General features: G+C 40.8%; 1 protein-coding gene across 1 annotated transcript in view; it reads left to right on the top strand.

Annotated features, from left to right (window-relative positions):
- Positions 1-21,208, top strand: part of LOC101822725 (mucin-16) — a 170,949-nt gene that overhangs the window by 73,828 nt on the left and 75,913 nt on the right. The window contains exons 41-55 of the mRNA XM_040735245.1: positions 1,317-1,384; positions 3,689-3,861; positions 3,977-4,012; positions 4,763-4,887; positions 5,484-5,551; positions 11,377-11,549; positions 11,661-11,696; positions 13,134-13,258; positions 13,384-13,451; positions 15,446-15,618; positions 16,540-16,575; positions 18,801-18,925; positions 19,028-19,095; positions 20,177-20,349; positions 20,791-20,826. Coding sequence (XP_040591179.1) covers positions 1,317-1,384; positions 3,689-3,861; positions 3,977-4,012; positions 4,763-4,887; positions 5,484-5,551; positions 11,377-11,549; positions 11,661-11,696; positions 13,134-13,258; positions 13,384-13,451; positions 15,446-15,618; positions 16,540-16,575; positions 18,801-18,925; positions 19,028-19,095; positions 20,177-20,349; positions 20,791-20,826 — 1,483 coding nt within the window. The remainder of the gene's footprint in view (positions 1-1,316; positions 1,385-3,688; positions 3,862-3,976; positions 4,013-4,762; positions 4,888-5,483; positions 5,552-11,376; positions 11,550-11,660; positions 11,697-13,133; positions 13,259-13,383; positions 13,452-15,445; positions 15,619-16,539; positions 16,576-18,800; positions 18,926-19,027; positions 19,096-20,176; positions 20,350-20,790; positions 20,827-21,208) is intronic.

The raw sequence follows: 21,208 nt of genomic DNA, 5'->3' as shown, positions 1-21,208 counted from the left end.
TCCAGCCACGCCCCTCTCCCTTGCCTGGTTCACTGGTACCCAATTCACCCACCCCAGTCCTGCCTTCTTGCCACAGCCACAGATGCCTCTTTTGCCCCAGCATAGCCCTCCTGTCTTTAGTTCTAGCCATTGATGGTTAGCCCGCATCCACATCCATGTCCCTCTGTCACTTCACTCAGATTGCTTTTATACTATTCATTGATTCTCTGCTTACCTTTCCCAGCCCTACTCACCTCTTCCTGCTGTGCCTATAGAGTATCCCACACACCACCACTTGTCCAGCCCATTCATTCTTTCAAGCCCTATCCACATCTCTATCTTGCTCTGCCATTTGTGCTCACCCGTATTTCTCCTGTGACCCTCCATGGTGCCCTACCCATCTTTGTCAGCCTAACCTATTTTTCTTGCCTTTCTTTCTGGTGACCTGCCTGCCTCCCTTATCCTATTCACTGTTGCTCCATCTACTGAATCCTACCATACCACCCACTTCCCACTCACTAAGGTTCCACCCACAACCCCCTCTTGCCCTGGTGCCCACCTATCTGTTCCAGGTCCTCCATCCCTCTCTTACCAAACCCACTTACTTCTAGTCCATGAATTCAAAGCTTGCTCACCTCCCTTTCCCATTCCTTCACTAAAGTCCCACTAAAACCCCTATCTTGCCATACTTACTGGTAACTACCACATCTGTCTTGTGACAATTTGCCCCACCCACTTATTTCAGCTTGGACCACCTCTTGCGTCACCAACTTACAGCACACAAGATCTATCCCTGCCTGCCTCCCTTGCCTTTATCATTGGTGAGATACCCACAGCGATTGCACGAAATACACGGTTGTGCTACCCACCTGCTCCAGACACACCAATGTCTTGCTTCTCCCACTGAAGTCCCCCTGTCCACATGTCCCTCATGTCCTTCACTCTGGCATTTGCCCACATCTCTCATATAACATCCGTACTGGGCTCACCCATCCCAACCCTTCCTACTTTTTGTTGCTACACCCACCAGTATCTCTTCCATCTATCTTATCCCTCTCTTGCCACAGCCACTGAGGTCCTACCAACTCACTCTAGACCTGTCTACCTTCCACTTGCCCGATCTTCCCACTAAAACCCTCTCTACTTAGCTTTATTGCTCTGCCACTGGTTTACATCTCTACTGCCAATCTTACCCATCAAGTCTCATTCATAGCCCCACTTGCCTCACCTACTATTTCCCCAAGCTCTCCCTTTTTGCATGATACATGTCTTTGGATCTCTCCCCTTTTTCCCTATGTAGACCTTATATTTAATTGTACCCTCTCTCTTCTTCACAGCTCAAACCTTTGTTCCAAAATACCAGTGTTGGCCTACTCTATTCTGGTTGCAGATTGACCTCACTCAGGTGAGACCTTAGAGAAGACCACCAGGGAGTCATGGGTGGAGTTTCTACACATACTTCACTATGGTTATGTCTTCCTTTTGGTCTCAGCCTTTTTGCAGCCCCTGGGCCATGCCAGAGTCTATTATTTCTTGTTCTTCTGAACTTCAGTCTCTCATGTACTGTGTATTAGTTTCTGTCACAGAAACAAAGAAACAAAGCCCAGATCGGAGAAAAGAAAACCAAGCAAATATCCCTGAAATAATCAACTTACAAACCAAAGAAAAGCAAACCAGACACATATCCCAGAAATAATCAATTTACAAAGAGAATGTGCTTTTTGTCTGTCTAATTTTTGTTCACTTTTTGTTGTTGTTCTTTTTAAAACAGCCAGGCTTTCAACAATTTAGTGTGTATTGGAGAATGACCTTGAACTTACAATTTTCTTGTCTTCGCCTCTTGAGTGCTGGGATGACTGGTGTGTACTATCAGGCTCAGTGTATCTGGTGATAGAATAATGGTACCCAAGGTTTCATGAACACTACATTAGCACTCTACTAACTAGACTATATCACAAACCTAAAAATGTTTAATTTTGATCAGTTTTAGAGGCACTTATATCCACAGTCAGATGGATTGTCACTTTTGGTTTGTGTAGGGACAATAGAGTTAAATTGACCATGTCCAGAAAAAAAAAAGTAAGAAAGAGGAACAAGCAGGAGTCCTATAGTTTCCTTAAATATGCACCACACGATGATCTAAAGTTTTTTCACTCAGCTTCAACAATCCTCCATTTCCCAACAATTCTACCCACAGGATCATGCCTGTGCAGTGTGAACATCTGTGGGATATTTAAGATTTGCAGGTCAGTATTTCTTAAGAACTCATTTGGATGTTCTTTCCAAGGGAGCCCAACTACTTCTATGCCCTTAATTGAAGACCAATCCTCCTCTAATTGTGAAATTCATCCTCTTTAACTAAGCATACAGTTTTAGGAAGGATGTACATGGGTACTGATAAAGTGGACACCTCCTTAATCAGGCAAATTTTCCTAACTCAATCTTGTTGATCAGTGAAGTAACAGATGTCACAGCCCAGAATAGTATTTCTTGTGACTAATATGGCAAAGCCACTGGTAATTATGAATGAAATTCTTTTATAAAGGACATATCCCTATCATTTACAAAAGATATTCTACAGTTAAAGAGACATTCAACTGTTCCTGATGGTTCACACACAACAAGCAGTTAGCATGTGCTAGAAACTAAGGTATAGGAAAGAGATTGCCATATTGGCATTATTATGTGTAGTTGTTCTATTACAGTAGGATATTTAACATTCCTACATTAGTCATGGTTCTTCAGAAGAGGAGAATCTATTGGTTAACATACATTTTTTGAAGAGATTTATTTGCTTGGTTTGTGAAATTCAAGCTGAGTAGCCCAACAGTGGACACATGTACCTTAGAGTGGTTGAGAGTTCAGAAACTGCTCAGTCTACAATGGTAAATGCCTCAGCTAGATACTGAAGGCCTGGAGGGCAACTGGAAGGCTGCTATTCTAATCTATGTTTGAAAGAAGCTGAGTTCTGATGGCAAAGATGGCTTGATCTCATGCAGATTTTTTAAAAACGCTGATAGCATTCTCCATGCCCAGTTTGTACATGGGAAACTGAAACCATGAGAGAATATTGAAGAATTTGGAGATTAGGGAAGTACAGGAATTGAAGAGAGAGTAAGAGATTTGTAGCTCATGCCTCAAGACAGATGTCCAGGAAATCTAGAGAAAAAGAAAAGCAGGTAGGGTACACGCAAGGAAGGAAGCATTCAGCTACAAGTCAATGGTGGAAGAAGTAAAACTGAACAGGCTGTAGACAAATGCTCATGTGGAGACATAGGGGTTTTCATTAATAGGCTTGTGGGGACCTATACAAGGATCTCAGCAGACATCTAACAAGATTTACCTTCAGGAGGAGAATTAATTTGCCATGATGATAATGAATCATAAAATACAGGGTACCAGTGAAACTTGAATTCAGGAAGTAAAAGTAGAGCCAATTTTTCACCCTAGAGTTAAAGAGGCATGGTGGGTCCCGTTCACAATCACCCCAAAGTTTTGTCACACTGCTATCAGAGACCCTCATTCAATGCACACCATTATCTCCATTCCTAGATTCCTCCATCCACTAGCTAAGAAAATTGATATGTGGTTTCTTACTCTCTACCAATATTCTCATTTCCACAAGCTATTTCCTGTCATGTGTCCTGAACCACACCATCCCTCACTAGTCAATCCACTTACTGTTGTCTCCTCTATTTGCCCTTCCCAGGCCAAAGAAGAATGGAGAGGCCACCAGAGTAGACATGATCTGCACTTACCACCCAAACTCCACAGGCACTGATCTGGACAGAGAACAGCTATACTCAGAACTAGAACAGCTCACCCACAACACCACTGGACTAGGCCCCTATGCTCTGGAACAAAATAGTCTCTACGTAAATGGTAAGCTGTGGTCATCTTACCTTGTGGCAAAGCTCAAATTGTCCTCCTTTTAAGATATATTTTATCTATGTGTCCCATTCCTCCTTATGCTCTCTCCTTTGATTTCACTCTGTAGGTTACACACACCAGATTGCAGTAACCAGCAACAGCAGTGAGTATATAAAAATCTCTCACATTACAATTGGAAGAAGCATGAGGCCCTAACCATATATCTATTTAAAAAAATAAAGAAAGGAGTCAGGTACAGAGGCTTGAAAGTCCTTGAAATCACAGATCATGGAGTTGGGTGCATGAATCCTCCATATTTCTTTGGCAATGGAGAATATTAGTGAGACTCTTGGCTGAAGAGACACCTTTTGCAACTTCTCATTCTTTCTTGTTGGGGGTGGGTTGTTGATGTGTATGCAATGTGTCTACATTGGTTCACTTGAATGTTTACATTCATATATAGGCCAATGGTTAACCTGACATGTCGTCCCCTATTACTCTTCAGAATATTTTTTGTGACAGGTCTTTCATTGAACATGGAGTTCACATACTCAGCTAGGTATCTAGCTATAAAGCTCCAGGAAGAGATATCTTCATTTCTCCAGTACTAAAATTACAAGTATAAGTCACCATTCCCAGATTTTTCCATGTGTACTTGGGTACAGAACTCATGTACACATGCTTGCAGAATGAACTGTCTTGCCCACTTAAACATCTCCCACATTTTTCCTCCCTGACCTGCAGCACAGGATGGTCTAGCTCTGCTCACAATTAGTGAAACAAGGATACTCACTCACTTCTATAGTTTTCAGTACGATGTTGCCAGTTAGGACTATGCCCTCAGGATCTACCTTCCCTGTGTTGATCGCCAAACATGACTCGAAAAGCTTCTCTTCTCCTTCTCTTCCTACAGCTATAGAATCCCCCTCGGTATTATTTACCCTCAACTTCACCATCACCAACCTATTTTATGAGGAGGACATGCAGCTCCCAGGTTCCAGGAAGTTTAACACCACAGAGAAGATCCTGCAGGGCCTAGTAAGTCCCATGTATTTTCTCCAGGGCTGTTCACTTCACTGCATCCCTGCATCCTCTTTATCCCCATCTACATTTCTCCAGGACTCTTCCACAGTCTGCCTACAAAGCTCCATTCCTACACACCTTTCTCCAAAATGGTCTCCTCTGGGGCCCCACCTATCATTCCCCAACCCCCTTCCACATCCTACCCACGCAATTCCAGCTCCAAACACCCCTGGCCATCCTATGTCATTTCAGCCTCAACTTGTCTATGATCCCACACATCCACCTTCAGCTCTGCCTACCTCATTCTCGTCAAACTCTGTTGTCTATCCCCAGCTCTAGAACTCCTCTTCAGTCATTTCCACTGTGCTGCAGCCACGGCTACAATGCTCCAAGTATATCCACCTCTCTCTGTAACTACACTCTCTGCAACCCCACAACTCTCACCTGTACCCACTTAGATTTAACCATACCTATCCCACGGGTTCATCACATGTGCATTCCACTTACTCCTACCAACACTCTGTATCACCAGTGGAAGATCGCTTAACTGAAGGATAAGAGCTGTTCATTGCTCACCTATCCCATTGCCTTACCTTCTTTCTTTTCTACAGCTTGGGCCCTTGTTCAGGAACACCAGCATAGGCCCTTTTTACACTGGATGCAGACTGACTTTGCTCAGGTGAGTTCTTAGAATGTCACCCGTGTGGTCTCAGGCCTGCCAGTGTGACCTACATCCTGACTGACTCTGCCTCAATATACTCATCACAAATGGGTACTCAGGAGTCAGGGACTCCAGGAAAACACATCTCTTTTATCACCAATTTCACTTGCAACTCTCCCAAATCCCTATAGAGCCCACCAGCAGAATAAGACACCAACCTTGGGTGCACTTCCAGAGTCTCTCTTTCACAAACACACACACACACACACACACACACACACACACACACACACACACACACACACAATAAACCATTATTCCAGACTCTGAGTACTACTTGTATGATTTCTCTTTTAAAAATGCATATCTAACTTGGTCATTCATGGTCATTGCTCCTCTATAAATTAGAACAAGAAAATAGAACCAGCCCATATGTCCAACAACAGATGGATGGATGGGTAATGAAATGGTGTTTTACACGCACAAACACACACACACGTATATGCAACAGAATTTTATTCAAATTTAAAATTTCAGATACTGCTGGAAGATGGATATATTTGGGGGAAATGTCAAGCAAGGTGACCAAACTCAGGAAAAGCAGAACTGCATATTCTCCCTTATATATTCTATAATGTATATGTGTATTTGTAGAAATAAGTCTAAAGCCTAAAATGTAGGAAGAAAACCAAGGGAAGATAACACTATGTGATGAGGAAAGATGGCACAGGGAGGGGGTCATGGGCAAAAGAATTCTGTATCAAGGAGAAAAAGCAACTACAAAGAGGAATGTCAGGGGTGATAGAGGCATAAGGGGATGAGCATAATGGGAGAAGGAAAACCACTTAAACACACTTTGTTAGATAATCTCATAATGATGTCTAACTACTTATTAATTCTAAAATACTGAAGATGGTTCATTGCATTAACAGGACTTGCTGCTTTTCTAAAGGACCCAAGTTTGGTTGCCAGCATGGGTATCAGGAAGCTCACAACCACCTATAACAGTTCCAGAGAATATTACACCCTCTTGTGGTCCCTGTGGGCATCCAAACATGTTATTGCACAAGCATGTACACACACACACATACACACACACACACACACACACACACACACACACACAAATAAAAATAAATCCTTAGCAAGGTGGTTCTGGTACATACCTTAATCCTAGCATGATGGAAACAGAGGCAGGCAGATCTCTGAGAGCATGAGGTCAACCTGGTATACAGAGTGAGTTCCATGATAGCCAGGGCTGTCACACAGAAAAACACTGTCTTGCAAAAAAAGAAGAAGAAAAGAAAAAAGTCATTAATATTTTAGTGAAATGTTAAAATAATAATAATAATAATAAATGAAACAAAATATTAAAAATTACAAATGCAAATTTACCCAGCAGATGCCTTTGGTTTGAGATCTAGACACCCCCTGTTTTTTTCTTGTTTAGAGACAGGAAATCACACAAGGCAGGCTTAACTAACTGTGGGGCTAAGAATTGCCATGAACTTCCTGATCTTCCTGTCTCCACCTTTCAAGAGCAGACAGGCTTTTGTTTTGTTTTGTGTGTGGGGGAGTATTTATTAATTTTTTACATTTTAATCCCAGTTCCCCCTCCCTACTCTCCTTCTGTTCCTTCTACTCCCAACATCCCACCTTCCATCTGCTCCGCAGAGAGGGTAAGGCCTCCCTTAGGAACTCTACTAAGTCTGTCCCATCATCTCATTGAGGCAGAACCAAGGCACCTCCGCACTCCCCACACACACCCCTGTGTCTAGGCTAACCAAGGTATCTCTCCATATAGAATGGACTCCAGTAAGTCGGATTGTGCATTGGAGTAAATCTTGGACCCACTGTCGGTGGCCTCATATGTTGCTCCAGCTGCACCATTGTCACCTACCTATATTAAGGGAGTCTAGTTCAGTCTTATGCAGGTTGCCCAGTTGTCAGTGTGGGGTCAGTGATCTCCCACTAGCTTAGACCAGTTATTCTGTGGGTCTCCCCATCATGGTCTTGATTCCTTTGTTCATATTACTCCTCCTTCCTCACTTCAGTTGTACTCCAGGATCTCGGTCCAATGGTTAGTTGTAGATTTCTGTAATCTGCTTTCATCTATTTCTGGAATAGGGTTCTAGCTTCTCTGGGGTTGTGGATTTTAGGCTGGATATATTTTGCTTCATGTCTGGGTATCTTATGCTTTATGTCATTTGTGAATAAGTAAATACTATATTTGTCTTTCTGGGTTTGGGTTACGTCACTCAGGATGCTTTGTTTTTTGTTTTTTTTCTAGTTCTGTTCATTCAAAATTTAGAATGTCCTTCTTTCTAATTGCTGAATAATACTTCATTATGAAAATATACCAGTTTTTCTTTATCAGTTCTTCATCTGAGGGGCATCTAGGCTGTTTCCAAGATCTGGCCATTACAAATAATGTTGCTGTGAACATAGTTGAACATATGTCCTTGTGGTGTGAGTGTGCCTCGTTTTTGGGTATATGCCCAACAGTGGTATTGCAGGGTCTTGAAGTAGGTTGATTCCTAATTTTCTGACAAATTGCCATACTGATTTCCACAGTGGATTTATAAGGTTGCTCTCCCACCAGGAATGTAGGAATGTTCCCTTTATCCAAATCCTCTCCAGCATAAGCTATAATTGGTGTTTTTGATCTTAGCCATTCTGAGCAGTGTAAAATGGTATCTCAGAGTTGTTTTGGTTTGCATTTTTCTGATGACTAAGGATGTTGAATATTTCCTTAAGTGCCTTTCTACGATTTGAAATTATTTTGTTAGGAATTCTCTGTTTAGATCTCCACCCCATTTTTTAATTGGATTATTTGGTAGTTTGATGTTTAGTTTCTTGAGTTCTTTGTCTATTTTAGAGATCAGCCCTCTGTCAGATGTGGGGTTGGTGAAGATCTTTTCCCATTCTGTAGGGAGTCATTTTGTCTTGTTGGCTGTGCTCTTTGCTTTACAGAAGCCTCTCAATTTCAGGAGGTCCCATTTATTAACTGTTGCTCTTAGTGTCTGTGCTACTGGGGTTCTATTTAGGAAATGATGTCTTGTGCCTATGTGTTCAAGTGTATTTCTTACTTTCTCTTTTTTTAAAATTTAAATTAGAAACAATCTTGTTTTACATATCAATCCCAGTTCCCTCTCCCTTCCATCCTCCCATCACTTTATCTTCTATATGGTTCATCATGGATGGATTCATATTGAGGTTTTTGATCAATTTTTACTTGGTTTTTGTGCATGGTGATATATATGGATCTATTTGCATTTTTCTACATGTTGACAGCCCGTTATCCCAGCACCAGTTGTTGAATATGCTTTCTTTTTTCCATGTTATATTTTTAGTTTCTTTGTCAAAAATTAGGTGCTCATGGATGTGTGGGTTGATATCAGTGACTTCAATTCAATTTTGTTGGTCCACCTGTCTGTGTTTTTGCCAATACCAAGCTGTTTTCATTATTATCGCTCTATAATAGAGCTTGAAGTTAGGGACGGGGTTGTTTTTGGCTATCCTAGGTTTTTTCTTTCTGTATGCAGCTGAGTATTGTTTCCAGATCTGTGAAGAATTGGATATTCTGATGGGTATTGGATTGAATCTGTAGATTACTTTTGGTAGGATTGCCATTTTTACTATGTTGATCCTACCTATCCAAGAGCATGGGAGATCTTTCCATTTTCTAATGTCTTCTTCAATTTCTTTCTTTAAAGACTTGAAGCTCTTGTCATACAGGTCGTTCATTTGTTTGGTTAGAGTTACCACAAGATATTGTGTTATTTGTGAATATTGTAAAGTGTTATGTTTCTCTGATTTCTTTCTCAGTCTGTTTATCATCTGTATATAGAAGGGCTACTGATTGTTTTTAAGTTAATCTTGCATCCTACTACATTGCTAAAGGTGTTTATTAGGTGTAGGAGTTCCCAGGTAGAATTATGTAAACTATCATATTATTAGCAAATAGCAAGAGTTTGACTTCTTCTTTTCCAACTTGTAGCCCCTTGATCTCCTTTGTTGTCTTATTTCTCTAGGTAGAACTTTGAGTACTATGTTGAATAGTATATATAGAAAGAGACCACCAACTTTTAAAAATCAGTTAGATTTCCTAACTACATACTTTGAGAATGTAATTTCAGTCTCCAAATTCGGTGACATTTGTTCCTCTCACCAACTTGATTCAAAGGAGTAGTTAGGCGAGAGGACAGTGAACTCCGGAACTTATATGATTTCTAATCTCCCTACAAAACTTCCCATTTTACTGGGGTCTTCTTATCCTGCCCCCCAAAAGTCTTAAAACTTCATGAACCGGCTATATCTTTTAATTTGAGAAGATTTATATCAATTTTAATTATATGTGTCTGCTTGAGGGCATGTACAATGAGTGGTGGGTGCCTGTAGAGGCCAAAAGAACGTGTTAGAGATGCTGGAGCTATAGGGAGTTACAGGGAGCAGATCTGTATAGGAACTCAACTCGGGAAGCTCTTTAGCAAGCTCAACAACCTCTGACCTATAGTTTCAATCCCCTACTGAAAAAAATTCCTGGGTAGTGGTAGTACATGACTCTAATCCCAGCACTTAGGAGGTAAAGGCCAGTCTGGTTTACTGAGTGAATTCAGGACAACCATGGATACACAAAGACACCTTGCCTCAAAAAAAAAAAAGGAAAATTAATTAGCTTACAAGGTCGCAAGCTTTCTAAAATTTTTATACATACTTAGTTTTGACTGACCCTTCTTCTTTCTTCGCCCCCATCCTCCTGCCCTTTCTGCTTAAACACCTCCCTACCCACTATTTCCCCCTCCATTTTCATATCACATGTACCTTATTTCCCTCTTATTCCCTCTACCTTAATGCCACTTTCTCTACCCCCTCATGGTAACTTTTCTGGTTTCCTGGTTTCTACAATAAATAACTCCCATGTAAATATACATGTATAAAAAATTAGATACTGGCATGAGAAACTTAAGACAGAACATATGCTTGTATTTCTGAGCTTACATCTTATCACTTAATGTAATAATTTTCCAGTCTCAGATATTTTCCTTCAAACTTCATTCTCCTTTATGGATGGATAAAATTTCATTGCAAATAGGTACCACAATTTCAGTACCCATCCATTTGTTAATGGGCATCTAGGTTAGTCCATTTCTCTGATATTGTAAATAGAGAAGCAATAAACATGAAAGGTATCTCTATGGTAGTAAATAGAGTCATTTGGATATATGTCTTTTTGTGAGGTTTGGTCATGTGGAAGTTTTGTGTCAATTTTCTGAGAAGACCCTTTATACTGATTTCTATAATGGTTATATGTAGCAGGCTTACTTTTGGGCCACCAACCAGCTCCTAAATCATGACATGGATATTTATTATTAGTTATAAATGTTTGACCTTACCTTGTGCTTGTGCCAACTAGCTCTTATGACTTATTTTAACCTGGTTCTCTTTATCTACACTTTGTCTTGGGGCTTTTTTTACCTTTCTTTCATTCTGTACATGCTACCCCATGTCTGGCTGGCTGGCAAGTGATTGCCTGGCTGACTCGCGCATCTCCCTCTTTTCTTCTTCATTATCTCCTATCCCCACCCAGCCTGTATTTTTCCTCCTATATATTCTCTCTGCCTGCCAGTCCCACCTAGCATTACTGTCTAGTTATTTTCCATTCAGCATGTTATTAGATCAGTATGGTGCCTTAGGCAGGCAAGGTAAAACAGCAGCAACACATCATTACATAATTAAGCAAATGCAGCATAAACAAATGCAGCACATTTTTGCACGGTTAAAGTAATATTCCACAACAAATTCACACTGCTTTTTCTCTTTCTCCTCACATCCATCCTTAGGCCTAAGGAAGACAAAACAGGCACAGGAGTGGACACAGTCTGCATGTATCTTGCTGATCTCACATCACCCAAGCTGGACAGAGAAATGCTGTACTGGGAGCTGAGTGAAGTGACCCATGGTGCCACTAAGATGGGACCATACAAGCTGGATAAGGACAGCTTCTATGTCAATGGTGAGCAATGGCTGTTTGTTTACTGCTGTACTGAAAAGCCCAACCCTGCCCTCTAAGGCCTTCTTATTTTTTCTCATCACCTCCTTACCCTTTCCCAATATCTCTCTTCAGGTTACACCCCGCAGCATGCAATAAACACTCTCAATGGTAAGTATCAGTCATGCTGAAAGTCTACTCTCCCTCACTCAGGGAAAGGAAGTTCAAGGGCCCTAAATACATGAATAGTTCTTAGGAAAAGAAGTCAGGGGTAGAGGATGGAAAGTCACTAAAAATGCCTCAGCTCCAAAAGACTCATAAATAGATCCAGAGAGATAATTTAATTGACAACATGCTTACAGAGTACTGAGTTTGATCTCTGGAATGGTAGTATATCCTCATAATCCTAGCACCAAGAAAGTGTAGACAGAAAGATCCTGAATCTCAAGCCTGGCTAGCCAGGCTTATCAGGGATTCTCTGTATTGATATGGAGGTTGTCCTGGAACTTGCTTTTTAGACCAGGCTGGCCTCAAACTCACAGAGATCTGCCTGCCTCTGCCTCCTGAGTGCTGGGATTAAAGACATGAGCCACCAACACCCAGCCAAAAGTGCCTATCTCAAATGAAAGTTTTTAATTAAGAAATGGGTTCATGCTCCTAAGGAAGACAAGAAGATTGTCCTTTGGCCTCTATACAGACATATACATGTAAACATGTACCTACACAATAGCACTCGTATGTGTATGCATGAACACTCACATACACACATATTCACTGAAGACCAAACGTCCATATAAATGAAATAATAAAATGTAAATAAATAAAAATATTTAGTTTAGAAATTTTGTCCATCAAAACACATTTTTGTGGTGCTAGGAATTGAGCCAGGACAATTGAGCTAGGAAAATTCTCTATCACTGAGCAACATTCATTCCCCTTACAATAGAGCTGCATGACTCAGACTGGCATACAGAACACAGTCATGCTTCATTAGCCTTTCTGCATTCCTGGATTCTACCCAAAAGCTCTATAGTTACACACCTTCATCAGCAGTATGTGATGGTCTAATAGCATAACTAGCCCTTGTGCTAGTTTTCTTCTGTTGCTGTGACAGACATCATGACAAAAAAAGCCTCTTAGGGGAACCAAGTGTTTATTTAGATTACAGTTCTCGGTCAAAATCCATCACTAAGGGAACTCAGTACAGGAACTCAAAGCAGGATTCTGTAGGCAGAAACCATGGAGGAAAACTGCACTCTGACACACTCTACTGTTCATGCTTAGTTAGCTTTCTTTTACAGCCCAAGCACAACTGCCTAGAGAAGGTGCTGCCAGTAATGCTCTGGGCCCTCCTCTCATATCATGAATCAATCAAGACAATTTCTCACAGATATGGCAACAGACCAACCTGATCTTAGAGTACTCCTTTAGATGACTGAGGGTCATGTCATGTTGATATCTGGGGCTAACTCAGACAGCCTTAACATGCCCTCTGCAATTCTATGGTCTCCTGTGAGATGGTGACTTATGACTCATCTGAGATACCAGATCCTCCCTGCCCACTATGTCCACTGCTATGAGATCCTTCCCCTTAATCTTCTGCTGCAGCCACAGAGCCACTCCCGGTGTCTTTCACTCTCAACTTCACCATCACTAGCCTACATTACAATAAGGACATGCAGACTCCAGGTTCCAAGAAGTTCAATGCCACAGAGTGGGTCCTACAGCACCTGGTAAGAACCCCCCCCCCCAATTCACTCAAGTCATGCCCACTGTCACAAACCCAGTTGGTGTCAGCACTACTCACCAATGATGGAGCTCTTCCTGCCTTTTGGACCGTCTACTCTTTCTTCCACAGCTTGAGACATTGTTCAATAAAACCAGTGCTGGCCCTCTCTACTCTGGATGCAAACTTCTTTTGCTCAGGTAAGAATTTTTAATAGCAGAACAAGACTACCTCAAGTGTTCCTAGAACCAATAATTTACTGAACTTCCTGCCTGCCTACCTTTTGAATGTAGAGGTAGAATCCAAGAGGCATTAGATGAAACAGCAACTGTCTCCTAATCATATCATTTCCTCTCAAGACTGCACTAAAATTCTGCAGAATTTATCCACAGGATTCCCTCCCCAAGGTCATTCATTCTGAAGTTCCACTTTCTCCTCTATTTATCAGTGGAAGTATTTCTATTGCATGTTAAAATCTGTCTTTGGGTTGGAAAGAAGGACATCTTCTGCACTTGCTTCAGTACCCAATCCCAAATCATCGTCTGCCTCAATCATGTGCTCTACTGTCTCCCTGCCATATGCATTAGAGTTTGAGTCTTACCATTTCATATATATTCGTGTCTCTGCTCATAGTTCCAAACCATGATTTCAATGTGTGTAAAGAATCAAAGCATGGATTTTAAAATAAATAATGTTTATTTATGTTTTATTCTTGGGGAATTACATATGTATGATGAAATACAGAGATAAATATTTATATAATATTGTATATATTATACATGAGGAACTATCATATCTACCTCCCATTTACCCCATTCAAGTCCTCCTTACTTCCCCTAACACATCTCACTGAAAACTTCACAACTTCTCCATTTGGATAACCTATTAAGTCTTATTAGGTTGCTCATAAGGGCAAGAGTGAAAGAAAGGTCATCCAGTGGAGCACTGGAAACCTCCCAGTGCAAACGCCCTCAAAAAAAGAATGCTTTTCACCAATGTGTAACAAATCACTTTCTGACTGAATTTATGGTCATCTTTATTGGTGGAAACACATGCATGTTACTGTAAATCTGATCAAGTGCCCATGGTTGGTAATTTGTAGGCCCCAAGGTAAATTTGCTACTATTATTTTGATCGATACACATGGAATCCAACTGTCCTCTAAGTCATAACTTTAAATCTATGTATATAAAGATCTCACCAAAGAAGTTTCTTTATGTAATGGATGGTGGTTTATGCAGAAACTCACAACGGGTCAAAGCACTGAGAATAAGTGTCTGTGGAGTGCTCAGCCACAAATTGGCCATCTATGTCACACTCCCTTCTTTCAAGGCTCAATGACCATTGTGGAAGAAGAGGCAGAAAAATTGTCAAAGCCAGAAAGCAGGTTAATGGAACAAAATAGTATTTTGTAAGTATGACAGGAGTGTAGTACTCATGAACTCATACTAGATGTTATTACAAGCTATTAATATTCTTGCATGGAGTGATAAAAGTTAATGAGCCCCTGCCCCTAGTTGAAAAGCTATTGAAAATCAAGCAATTCTAGGGGAGGTCAGTTTTCTTCCATTACAATGGATAGTCCCATACCCATGAGCATATGAGCAGCAGCACATATTGACATCAGTGAAGTACAGAAAAAAGAGATATGAAATTGGGAGAGGGCAGAGAGAAGGGTAGATCTAGAAGAACTTGAGGGAAGAGTGAAAGGTGTGATCAAAACACATTGTATATATGTATGAAATTCTCAAAGAATTAATAAGATACAAAAAGTATTTTCTCTTACCCAGCAGCCATCAACTGCTAATAGTTCCACAGGAATGGGGTAAGACCCTTATATATGCTAGAAGTTTTGATGACTTGATTCTTCTCTTGTGCAAGTAAACACAGCTCCTATGAGTTCATGAGTATAGTAGCCATGTCATGTCCAGAAGACAGTATTTTATGACACTCATCCCGAACTTCTAGTTATTTCTTTCTGCCCCCACTTGTTCAGTATTGCCAAAACCTTGATTGTAAGAAGGGAATAATAAAGGTGTCTGATTTAGGGATGAATATTAACACTCTATTATTCTTTGCTAAGGCTTGACTCCTGACTCTGTATGAGACCTCATTCCTAATGACCTCTTTCTGTGTCACTCCAATAAGTCTCAAGACCATTTATGATGATCACTTTTACTCTCTCTCTCCACAGTTCCAGGAAGAATGGAGAAGCCACTGGAGTGGACACAGTTTGTACCTATCACCCTGACCACATAGGTCATGGGCTGGCCAGAGAGCAACTGTACTTGGAGCTGAGCAAGCTGACCTATGGTGTCACTCAGCTGGGCCCCTACACTTTGGATCAGGACAGTCTCTACGTTAATGGTAAGGGATGAGTGTTGGTCATTTTTCTTTTGTTACACCAAAACATCTAAGCAACATAACTTAAGGAGAGAAGGTTAACTTTGGCTCAGAGTCTGAGAAAAGATACAGTGCTGTATGGAACAGCAGGCGTGGGCAGAGACAAGAATGCTGGCCTGAACTTTACTTTCTCCTTTTTATTCACTTCATGGCCTAAAGCTATGAAATGCTACTAACCATATTGAATAAGCATCTTCCCTGCTCAGTTAAACTCATCTGGAAATGCCTTCACAGTCATGCCCAAGTGCATCTCATAGGTTACTCCAAATTCCATCCAACTGACAACCAAGATCAAGCCACGTGGACTTCTTATCTCCTTTCTTTCTGACCCCTCTCCTTTTCTTCCTCCATCTGTGCAGCTTATACTCACCATATCTTAGTCACTACCTCCAGAAGTGAGTAGGATGAGGTTTCAAATGTTAAGGTTGAGATTTTCTACCATATTCAACCCAGACATCATAAGTGGAAGAGTCCATGAACCTACTGTCTCTACACCTCACCTTCACCCCATGTCTAGCCTTGAGTGAGAAGAGATATGCTTTCTGATATGGCCCCAGATATAGGCACTTCCTCTCTGGAAAATACAGAAAAATGGCGTTCCCAACCAACTGCTTAGGGTACTTTCTCCCTAGCTTTTACACTAGGAACTTCAATATAAAAGGTCATGTTTGAATGTGGGTTTCTTCTTGCTGTCTGGGTGAGCTCTGTTGCTAAAAGTATGCTACAAACATAGTCTCAAGAAAATTGGAAATAACATCTTTTAAGGACAGACTTAGAAACTCTAGTAATTTAAAGTGTTCAGCAACAGATAGATTGGTTCATGCCAAATTTGCCTTTTTGTTAATAATCTTTCTCTTTCTTCATCACCTTTCTATGTCACTATAGGTTATACGCATCCAGCCTCAGGTATAATCCTTAACGGTGAGTACTGTAGACCTCTACATGGCCGTGGCTGCCTCCCTTCTCAAATATGAGGTACTGGATGAGCCAACCTTTCTTCTGTTATCCACTTTAAATGGGCAGGAGTTCAAAAAGGCTCATAGAAATGTAGACTAAGATAGAGATAATAAGGGTCATCCACACTTCCCCAAAGCAAACAACCCAAGGGTGATGACAAATTCCAAACAATAGATGCCATCGAACACAGATTATTGGATACAGTCATCCAGGCTGCTGCCACTCCTTAAAGATATATCACATAGGGATTAGGCACAATGAAATTACCATTTTATTCCTCATCTTGGACTTTCTGGTTTTGCTTTTGCTTTTGTTTTATATCAGCACCCGTGACTGCCACATTCTTCCAAGCTTCCTCTCTTACTCCATCCCCTATAGCCAATTTCACATGTAGGAAAGGATACATGCTCTTGTTAGTACCAATAACTCAAGCAAATCATTCTTCTCTCAGGGCACATCTACATTTCCAGTTAATACATTGTTTTATGTTATTCAGTCTAGTTACTCAGGATCCAAATTCTGATCCCAGTCAGTACCACAAAGGAGTTCTTGAGCATTGGTCTGCATACTTTATAGATATCAATCAGGTCTCTTTGACATCCAACTTGCTTTTTTTTTAAACTGTGATAAAATATTCTGATCAAAAAAATTCAAGGAAAGAAGAAAGAAAGGAAGGATAGATTTATTTATTTTTTATCATTTTTATTTTAATTTTAAATAGCTTGTTTTACATAGATTTAATTTTATCTGTTTAAGGTACAGTCCTTCATAGACTTAAAACATCAAGAGCTTGAAACAGTCGTTCACATCACATTCACAATTGGAAAACAGAATCATAAATACATGTTAGTGTTCCAGTGCCCTTTCTCCATTTTATGCATTACAGGGGCCACCCAGGAAAAGTCCTGTTCATAGTTAAAAATGTGTTTTCCCACATCAATTTATATAATCAAGATAATCTTCCACAGATATGCTAAGCCCATCTCCCCTAGAGTCTAATTGATCATCAATAGTAACAATAACAATCACTCATTCTGAAGATACAATTGTCCTCCAAAAATGACCTTCTTCTCATAATTATAAGGAAAGACACAGGGTACTGACCATTACTCCTCCTCTCATTCTCCTCCTCCCCCATCCAACTATCACCAAATCTCATCTCTTGTCCCTTTGGGGACACTCTCAAACCTTTCCTCTTTCTCAGTATCTACGTCATTTAGATTCTATCAAGGCCAGCATATTTTTCCTAAAAAGAATATAGTAGCCTCTATTCTGGCTTCCTAATGTCTTCCACATAACAGCTATAATATTTTTTATGATGTGTTTATATCTATGGAAGTCCTACAAACATCAGTTCTTCCTCCCTCTCATGCTGCCCCCATCCCACCAGCATCTCATCCCCATCCACTCCTCAGAGGGAGTAAGGCTTCCCTTGTGGAATCAACAATGCCTGGCATACAAAGTTGAGTCAGAACCAAGCCTCTCTCCCCCTGTCAAGCCTGAGCAACGCATCCCATCATAGGGATTGGGCTCCAAGAAGCCAGTTCATGCATCCAGGATACAGAATTCCTTTCTTATAAATAACATTTGAGTGATTTCATTTGTTCTGTGAGTCACATCCAAAGCTTTGTGTTACTTAACCACTGCTTCTCTGAAATAAACTCAAAGGATCCTGAAAGCCTCATGCCTGTACTTATCCCTGGCCATTGTGGAGTAATATTAAGTTCCTCTAATTCACCATTCTCTTTTATCCTGTATGCCTTTATCCAGGCTATCTGGAGTATTCTCCCTATTCCTTAGATTCTAGCAACTCATAACTCTACTGTTTGTCTTAACTGAAATAACACTTTTTCCAAGCAGTTTTTTAAAGTCATTGGTTGGGTCACCCATGATTTTCCTACTGTCCTTCTACTAGATTCTCCTAAAGTATAATAGTGGAACGTCCCTGGCTTCTACATTAGGTGAAGTTTCCCTGTTCATCTTAGAACCTAAAGAGTTTATCAGAGAATCTTTCATACACTAATCATTCCTGGATACATGAAGAAGGGTTCCAATTCTAATACTTTAACAGGTCCAGAATGTCCCCTGATTCAAAACCTTTTAGATCAACAATGTCACATAGAATTAGAAGCAGCCTTGGTCATTACCAGTTCTAAATCTGGACATCTGTATTTTCCCCACTGCTACAGGCAATGATACTATCACAGTACCCATTACACTCAACTTCACCATCACCAACTTGCACTATACAGAGGAGATGGGCCATCCAGGTTCTTTGAAGTTTAACTCCACTAAGTGGATCTTACATTATTGGGTGAGTCCTTTCAAGAACACCACCAACTCTAACCCCATCTTACAATTCCCTGGCAAGGCACTGTTTATATTTTCTGCTAATTCTTTTTATTTCTTCCATCAGTTTGACACCTTACTCAATAAGACCAGCATTGCCACACAGTACTCTGGATGCAGATTGACTTCACTCAGGTGAGACTCCCAGATGGAGTAGATTGTTGTAAAAGAGCCAGCAGATGTCATGCACTTCTAACATCACTTTTTAATAACACTTTCTTCCTGCCCAGAGAAAGTGTAGATTGAGCAATTAGAAACTTACTAATAGGAATTGTTTAGTGTCGAAAATTCAATTGATATTCTACTTAAAACAAGGGTTCTCTTATAAGAACTGGATTTCCTGTATGTAGTATAAGTAAAATATTTTATGAAGGGTTAGGGAGATGTGTCATTTGGTGTAATGCTTCCCATAGAAGCATGAAAAAGTGAACTTAACTCCTAGAGTCCACACAAAAAAGCTAGGTGTGGTGGCCAACAATTATAATCCCAGTACTGGCACAGAAGAGAAACCCTGATTGAAAAATGTGAGAGAACAAACTCCCAGAAAAGACAGGCAAAAGACTGAAGCTCACCAGTCAGTCAGCTTAACCTACATGGAAAGCATCAGGTTACAATGAATGACCCTATCACAGGACAATAAGTAAGAAAATGAAAAATAATGCAGAATGCAGGGCTAGCAAGATGGCTTAGTGGGTAAAAGCATAGCCAATACAAGTTTGATGATGAATTCGATTCCCAGAGCCAATATAAAATGCCAGATTTTTATGCATACATCAATAATCCTAATACTCCTACAAAGAGGTGGGAAACAAACACAGAGCACTGTAGCAGTCAGCTGGCCTGAAGTATGCAATGCAGCAGAAACAAGAGAAACCCTGATTCAGCAATGTGAGACAGCCGACTCCTGCAAGCTGTCCATACACTTGATGTTAATTGCTTGACCTGAATCACACACATTGTGTGTTTGTGCGTCTATCACATGTGCTTGTGTGCATGCACGTGCACACACGCGCGCTCACACACACACACACACACACACACACACACACACACTTACAGTGTCCAAAGACCTCAGAGGAGACAATAGGGCCCCATTTTAAAACTTTGTAACTGTCCCCTTCATGATCTTCAGCCTTCTTCCCTCCTCCCTGCTTTCAATGCCCCAGATACTCAGGAACTGACCTCAGTGTTTTAAACTCTCATGTCTTTCTTCCAGGTCTGACAGCCATAGAGCAGCCACAGGAGTGGACATCATCTGCACCTTCCACTTTGACCCCAGGAGTCCAGGGTTAGACCAAGATCAGTTATTTTGGGAGTTTAGTCATGAGACCCATGGCATCACCCGTCTGGGCCCCTACACTCTGGACCAGAACAGTCTCTACATCAATGGTGCGATCCAACATTTAAGTCATGATCTCTCTCCCACTTACAGTCTCAAGTTTTGCTAAAGTACTGACCAATTCATCCCTCTTTCTAGAATGAACTCTGTCCCATTTTTTCTTCCTTTAGTGTCATAATTCTCTATTTATTGTAATGACCCAAAAGCACCGTTAGGAACTGAGTAGAATGTTTGCTTTGAATGTTGATCCCATCAGCATCCCAGTTTCACTTCTGAGAACCACTTCTCAGTTGTTTGTCTAAGAGTAAGTGTAAAACCTTCACAGACATAATGACTAGCTCTTCAGTGTCACTGCCTACTTAGTTGTCTTCTCTGTGAACATTCATTTCATGCCTTTGCCTCTGCTTTACCCCCAAAGACACTCCACATTCTCATTTCCCCTTAATCCTGGCTACCCATTCATAAGTCCCTCACATTTTCTTCCTTTTCAGGTTACCATTTTGGAGCTGCAGCCCCAACTACCACCAGTGAGTATTTCTGGATGTCACTGCCTAGGATCTGCATCAATTTTCAGAGACCCCAGAGATGGCCCTTTTCCCAAAGAACGTTTTCAGGAATGGGTTGGATTTTATAGTCATCTTTTACTATATGTCACTTCCCTAGCCAAAGAATTGGAAGACTGTGTTCTATAAATCTTTGGACCCATAAAGGCTATTGGAGAACCTTGCATATATATATATACAATGCACGTCTCTTGGAAAAATGAAGAATGGAGGGTCTTAATAACTTAAGAGTTGTAGAATATTCCCTGTTTCAGATACTGTTAGTCTTACAGTGTCCCATGGTTAGATCTGGGAGGAGCCTTGCTCACTGCTTTGTTCCAAATTGGGAGCTTGCTTCCCTGTTCAT

This window comes from Mesocricetus auratus, unplaced genomic scaffold (genome assembly GCF_017639785.1).
Source record: "Mesocricetus auratus isolate SY011 unplaced genomic scaffold, BCM_Maur_2.0 Super-Scaffold_100044, whole genome shotgun sequence".
NCBI lineage: Eukaryota > Metazoa > Chordata > Mammalia > Rodentia > Cricetidae > Mesocricetus > Mesocricetus auratus.
Note: the sequence above shows the minus strand (reverse complement) of the source record. Positions and strands in the feature narration are given on the sequence as shown.